Source organism: Rana temporaria, chromosome 1, assembly GCF_905171775.1.
Source record: "Rana temporaria chromosome 1, aRanTem1.1, whole genome shotgun sequence".
Taxonomy (NCBI): Eukaryota; Metazoa; Chordata; class Amphibia; order Anura; family Ranidae; genus Rana; species Rana temporaria.
The window spans coordinates 91,710,802-91,718,417 of NC_053489.1; the positions used below are offsets into that span (position 1 = coordinate 91,710,802).

Sequence of the window (7,616 nt, forward strand, 5' to 3'; positions counted from 1 at the left end):
GCACGGAATGGGTTAATAAGTAACAACCAGCACATTGCATTGGTGAGATGGGGGAAGTTTGATATGAGTAGCTATGTCAGGGAGCCAACAAGTACTGGGGGGCAGCTGTGGATCTGCAAGCTTGTAGAGTTATTATTCTGTAAAGTTTTGCAATCTTCAGCAAGCAAGGGGTTAATAAAGAACAGGCAGCACGTCGCATTGGTGAGAGGGGAAACAATCCTTCTACAGAGAGACATTTGTTTCTGCAAAGTTTTGCAATCTTCAGCATGAAAGGGGTGAATAAGGAACAAGCAGCACATTGCAATGGTGAGATGGGGGAAGTTTAATATGAGTAGGTATGTCAGGGAGCCTAACAAGTACTGGGGGGGGGGGACCAGCTGTGGATCTGCAAGCTTGTACAGAGGGGAATTATTCTTTAAAGTTTTGCAATCTTCAGCATGGAAGGGGTTAATAAAGAACAGGCAGCACATTGCACTGGTGAGAGTGGAAAGTATTCTTCTATAGGTAGGATTGTAGTGGAACCAACAAGTACTGGGGGGGGGCAGCTGTGGATCTGCAAGTTTGTACAGAGAGAACATTTTCTGTCAACTCCTTCAATCTTGAGCAGGGATGGGGCTAAAAAGGAACAAGCAGCACATTGCATTGGTGAGATGGGGGAAGTTTGATATGAATAGGTATGTCAGGGAGCCAACAAGTACTGGGGGGGGGGGGGGTGGCAGCTGTGGATCTGCAAGCTTATACAGAGTGACATTATTCTGTAAAGTTTTGTAATCTTCAGCATGGAAGGGGTTAACAAAGAACAGGCAGCACATTGCATTGGTAAGAGGGGGAAGTTTCCTTCTATGGGTAGGAATGTAAGGGGATCTGGAGGGACCAGCTGTGGATCTTTAAGTTTGTACAGTGAGACATTTTTCTGCAATGTTCTACAATCTTCAGCAGTGAAGGGGTTAATAAAGAACAGGCAGAACATTGCATTGGTAAGAGGGGGACGTTTTCTACTATGGGTAGGTATGTCAGGGAGCCAACAAGTACTGGGGAGACCAGCTGTGGATCTGCAAGCTTGTACAGAGAGACATTTTTCTGCAATGTTCTACAATCTTCAGCAGGGAAGGGGTTAATAAGGAAAAGGCAGCACATTGCATTGGTAAGAGGGGGAAGTTTCCTTCTATGGATAGGAATGTAAGGGGATCTGGGGGGACCAGCTGAGGATCTGCAAGCTTGTACAGAGAGACATTTTTCTGCAAAGTTATGCGATCTTCAGCAGGGAAGAGGTTAATAAGGAAAAGGCAGCACATTGCATTGGTAAGAGGGGGAAGTTTCCTTCTATGGATAGGAATGTAAGGGGATCTGGGGGGACCAGCTGAGGATCTGTAAGCTTGTACAGAGAGACATTTTTCTGCAAAGTTATGCGATCTTCAGCAGGGAAGGGGTTAATAAGGAAAAGACAGCACATTGCATTGGTAAGAGGGGGAAGTTTCCTTCTATGGGTTGGCATGTAAGGGGATCTGGGGGGACCAGCTGAGGATATGCAAGCTTGTAGAGAGAGACTTTTTTCTGCAATGTTCTGCAATCTTCAGCAGGGAAGGGGTTAATAAGGAAAAGGCAGCACATTGCATTGGTAAGAGGGGGAAGTTTCCTTCTATGGGTTGGCATGTAAGGGGATCTGTAGGGACCAGCTGAGGATCTGCAAGCTTGTAGAGAGAGCGATCTTATGGGCAGAGGGAAGACAGCAGTGCCAATCTGTAAAGCTCCGCCTGTTCTCCCTATGAAAGGAACTACAATACAATCCCAGCTCAGCAAGGAGGATAGACTCCCACAGCAAGCATAGTTGTAGTTCTCTGAGTGGCAAGTTAGTGACTGTATCGCCTTTCATTGCTGTCCAAGTCACCTATAGAGGGCAGGAGGACCAAGGTGTGGGGGGAGAAATGGATTTCATCTGGTAGACAGTCTCTTTTTTACCCCCCCATGTCCTAGTGCTCTGCTCACACCATCAGCGCTGACGTCCTCTCTTTTTTTCCTGCACTCTGTGGAATTCTACACTTCATCAGTCGCCAATGATTCGCAGAAGCAAGAAGCGCAGACTGGAGTGGTACCCATCACCTCTGAAACTATGCCTGATTTAAAGAAGTCCGGATCTGGAGCCTAGGCGTCCATTCACCCCAAGTGAACAAGGCACAGGACGTCCTGGTCCCAGCTTCCCATCCCCCCACCCTCCCCCTCCTCTTCTACTACCTTTACCTTTTGGTTTCTTTGGGATGGATGCATTTAATAACACTACCTCTTCAGACTATTCTTCAGAGAAGGGGAATGGTACCAAGTTCGAAGAGGTAGCCCTCAGCTACCAGATCATTACCTCCTTCTTCTTGGGCACACTGATCCTCTGTGCGATTTTTGGCAATGCCTGTGTGGTCGCAGCCATAGCCTTGGAAAGGACTCTACAGACGGTGGCCAACTATCTCATAGGTTCCTTGGCGGTCACCGACTTGATGGTCTCAGTCTTGGTGTTACCCATGGCGGCTCACAACCAAGTTCTCAACAAGTGGACTCTGGGCCAGGTAACCTGTGATATCTTTATTTCTTTAGACGTTTTGTGTTGCACCTCTTCCATTCTCCATTTGTGTGCTATAGCTTTGGACAGATACTGGGCGATCACAGACCCTATAGACTATGTGAACAAGCGGACTCCTAGGAGAGCTGCCATTCTCATTAGCATAACCTGGATAGTGGGCTTCTCAATATCCATCCCACCCATGTTGGGTTGGAGGACATCTGAAGACAGGTCTGACCCTGATGCTTGTAAAATCAGTGAAGACCCAGGTTACACTATCTACTCCACCTTTGGGGCTTTTTATATCCCGTTAATTCTAATGTTGATATTATATGGTAAGATATTTAAAGCAGCAAGGTTCAGGATTCGTAAAACTGTTAAGAAAACTGAGAAGAAGAAAGTGGCAGACACTTCTCTGTCCATCTCCCCAGCAACCATCCTGAGGAAAAGCAATGGGGAGCCCAGCAAGAACTGGAAGAGGAGTGTGGAGCCCAAACCCAACAACGCCTGTGTCAATGGGGCAGTCAGGCTCAATGAAGATGGGGATGCCATGGAGATCATTGAGATCCATAATGATGCCAACTCTAAGAACCACCTTACGCTGCCAAACCATTCAAGTGACAGCCTATCTCCTACATGCTTCGAGAAGAAGAATGAGAGGAGCGCTGATTCCAAGAGGAAAGTGGCACTGGCCAGGGAGAGAAAAACGGTTAAAACGCTAGGTATCATTATGGGCACTTTCATTTTTTGCTGGTTGCCATTCTTTATCGTTGCCCTGGTTTTACCATTCTGTGAATCCTGCCATATGCCACACTTGCTGTTCGATGTCATCAATTGGCTAGGCTACTCAAACTCTCTCCTGAACCCTATTATTTATGCTTATTTTAATAAAGATTTCCAAAGTGCTTTTAAGAAAATCATCAAGTGCAAATACTGTAGACAGTGAAGACGATCCTGTTTGCTCTTGCCTGCCTTGTGCCCATTACAGAAGCCCTTACTTTAATGCTTGTTCCCTTGAAAGCCTTGAGCAACCGAGGAAGGGGAGGGGGAGGGGGTTTACACATATAAAAGTGACGGCAGAAAAAGACTAAGTAGTCCATCGAGTTTGCCCACTTTTTTTTCATACATTTTTTTATTTCTCTATCTTTATTTTTTTTGATGGACTCAGACTAACAAAATGCATAAATGTTGAACTATGTAAAACCTAGGTTTATTGGCTGCCATTATTTTAATGTGAATTTCTATAGACTGTATATACATATATATATATTCAATATTTTTTCATAGCCACTACATGGCAGTCGGATAATTTTAAAATTGTCTTTTGAAACATATTTGCACAGACCAAGAGGCTGATGAACTGTTGCTTGTTGTTATTTCATGTTAACTAAACCAGGTGGCTTAAAGACCATTGTACTGGCACAGGGATGCCATTATGTAACAACTTTTATTTTTTCCTCTGACCCCCTTAGTTGCATTTGGAGGGAGTGATGGGTATTGTAGATAGCCCCTTGTATCCACTGCAATACCCACCACTCATCTCAGTTGCATTATTATGAAAAAAAAATCATCCTATGCATAAGCTCAACTGTCTATTTAAATGAAATAAGATTGTCTTAAAAAAGGAAAACTCTAGAACAGTGAGTATTGTATGTAGACATGTAATTCTGGCCTGAATGTACAGTATTAAATTGCAATATTCGCTGGTGATCATACAACTTGCAAGTTTATTGCTAATAAACTTTGCCTTGCAGTGCAAACCATGTTGTCTTGTGTAATGCAAAGCAATTCATAATGAAATCACATTCACTGAGATTTAAAAGGAGGCATCTTGGAGGTGAAAATTATTATAACATGCTAGAAAAAGGCTGTGCTGTTACCCCTAGTAACCAATCAGAGATGAACTGTTTATGCTGCCATCAGATGTTAACTCATGGCTGTGATTTAGATATAATAGAAAGCAAATAGCCTCTCCTTGCATAATTGAAATGCCCACACAGTTAAATGAAGGTTTTTAGTTATAGAAATAATTGTACCAGCCAGTCTTTGCCCATTGCCCATTTCTGGTTATAATACCAAACATGTCTGATGATATTGTGCACATACATTCACAGCAGCCAATCATTTTTTTTGTATGAATAATACAAGCTGATTGCTGATTGGGTTAACTACAGTCTGCACATTAATATTTGCTTTATTAAAGTTCATTAGGAGCTTATTTAATTTATTGTACAAGCATCAAGGATGTTTTGCAAACCATAGCAACTAGTTAGAACCCAGCTATCAACTGTCTGGTGTAGTCAGGCTTATATATCAGGTTTCTTATTGGCTGTCATAAATGATTGCAAATCCCCATTTTTTATCACTATTGTACAGAAAGCAGAGTTAGAAATCTTGTTGACATTAGGTATCCATTATCTACTGGTAAGTTCAACACTACTTGTCTTTTAAAGGGTAGCAACTGCCCCTAAAGTACATTCTAGAAAACAAGTGTATCTCTGCATACTGTAGAACTAAAATGACCAGCAAGCCTTGTCAGTCAAAGTCTAGGACTTGTAGCTCCAGGTTTGTTGAAGAGACATTGGTAAGTTGTTATTCTTGCAGACCTTGTGTCTGATTGGAGCGCATTAGGGTTCATTTACTAAAGGACAGAATGTTCACCAAGCTCAGAATAATAAATTAGCTGAGTTCACTTCAATCATCTAGTTGCATGCAGGGCAACATCTTTTTTTTTTTCTGTGCATGTGATTGGGTGGCTTTACTTTATTTAATAACTGAGTCTACACAGGGCCGTCTTAATAGCATCATGGGCCCCTGGGCAAAGTAATGCTCTGGGGCCCCTACAATGATGACAGTGCAGGTAAACAGACATCAAGTAGGTAGGAGGCAGACTGCCTCCCCTGTGCATCTATCCCTCTCAGTGCCATCATGGTGCCCTAAATTTCGGGGCAGCGTGGGCTCAAGGACAAGCTGCTTTGGGGAAAGTGCAGGGGGCCCCCCCATGCAGCTGGGGCCCCTGGGCTGTGCCCAGGTGTGCCCTCTCATTAAGACAGCCCTGAGTCTACATTTGCCACCTCTTTAGTAAATCAACTCCATACTAAATGTGTGTTTAATGACTGTTACCATAGTTATATGGTATGGTATGGTTTTATGAATACCCTAACTTTTTCTTATACAATAATTGTACTATTTCTATGATACTTGCACTATATTTGATATTTCATGATCAACTTTAAAACCGCTGACCTGATTAACATGCATTTATTATGTTCTTAATATTCAATTTTAGTTGGCAGAAATTAGTAGAAATATAATAAATCTCATTTGATATATATCTCTGATAACATCAGTGCAGTCTGAAACTGAGAGATGCAAAGAAAGCGAACAAACATATCCCTGATAAAGATACATTAGGTTTAAGACGACCATTTTTCCACTTGTGCCTAATTAGAATTTAATGTGTTGTGGTTTTGTAGAACATGCTAGATTAATTAGCCAGATCTTGTAAGCAGGCTTTCCTGACTTGTTCCTGCTATTTATGTATGAATATGCAAAGTATCAAGGCATCTTCAAGCATTGTCTGTGTTGATAGGTATGTGTCAATTACTGGTTAAGTTTGTTTTAGAACTGGAAAACACTGTAGCCAAATAGACAGTGTTACTGAAATATACCACTATTATACACTGTAGCAAATCAAATTGAAAGCCCCAGGCTCTGTAACATCTTACACTGTGTTGTAATGAAAGTAACATACCTGGGTTATTAATGTAGTAATATGGTAAGAAAAGAGTAGAACTCACTTAGCGTGTTTGCTGGAAGCACTCCCTTGTTTTGCTAATCCCAATTCTCTCTGTCAAACTTCTCCAATGATTTTTTGCTTTCTATAGTTTATATCTATAATTACATTTTTGACCCCCCTTCTTATTACTCTTCTTTCAAATTCTCTTTCTGCCTTGCTTGCTTTAATTTCTTTTTTCTTTAGCTCTTGGCATAGGTGTGCGCAGCCTATTGCATTAGGGTGTGCACCCCAAAGCTCCAACACATATGCGTTTGACATATTTACCGGCCTCTTTCCCACTCTCCATCCTGAAACAATGGGAGGAAGGGGGAGCCAGGGAGCACACAGGGGGCCCTAGGCAACAGAAAGAAGAGAAAAGGGAACAAGACGGGTGGCGGGGTTGGCATATGTTGGTACCTATTCCCTGTATTTTCCTCCTGTGGCAGTTGAATGTCGATGAGAGGGAGAGGAGGAGAAGCCTACTTTCAGCTGCTGCAGGAGGAAAATATAGATTGGTTCCACTAAATTCCACCCCCACCGCTTTTCCTGTCCAGATTCTGAGGGTTGGCAAGGAAGGATTGCAGTTTACCTGTCACCTGCCCACCATTGACGGGTTGCCAACCCCAGGATTAGGGTGTGCCCAGGCACACCTGGCACACCCCTTGCGCATGCCTATGGCTCTTGGTATGTTTCTCTGAAACTTTCTTGTTTTTCCTCTTTCCTCCTATCACCTGTATCTTTCCAGTGTCTCTCGTCTACTTCTCTATGTGTGTGTCTCTCTCTCTCTGTCTTTTAATTTCAATGTATCCCTCATTCAATTTATTGCATATGGCGCATATGCTGCTCAAAAAAAAATGTAAGGTAATGACTCCTTACTAATCTCTACATATGGGATATTATTTTTGCTATCTCCCTCCTTGAAATAAATGTTGAAGATTTTGGGTAGAGAAATTAGTGGAAATTGTTCAGCTGCCATATGTATGTGAATAGTCAATTGGCTTCACAGCACTTAGATCAGCAAAAACAGTATTTTCGGGCTGTTTGACTTCAAAGGCCCTTTGATGAAAATATAAAATCCTTTGCTAGTGCTTGCACACTTTACTGTTTCCTTATGTTTCCTTTCTTCATCAAGGAAGGGGCAGAAAGAGAAAAGAGTTGGATAAAAGAGTAGGATTTCCAAAGAGATCATTGATCACCATGTAGAAATAGACCTCTGGTCTCTAAGATCACCAATCAAAGATGACGTCTGATAAAGACTGGATAAAAGTAATGTATTTTCTTTTTTTACCA

The 7,616-nt window shown here is 42.3% G+C and overlaps 1 protein-coding gene across 1 annotated transcript; it reads left to right on the forward strand.

The window, feature by feature from the left end:
- Positions 1-1,565: 1,565 nt before the first annotated feature.
- Positions 1,566-4,308, forward strand: HTR1A (5-hydroxytryptamine receptor 1A). The gene has a single exon (XM_040340376.1). The coding sequence runs from the start codon at positions 2,256-2,258 to the stop codon at positions 3,492-3,494; it is 1,239 nt and encodes a 412-aa protein (XP_040196310.1). The 5' UTR covers positions 1,566-2,255; the 3' UTR covers positions 3,495-4,308.
- Positions 4,309-7,616: the final 3,308 nt, after the last annotated feature.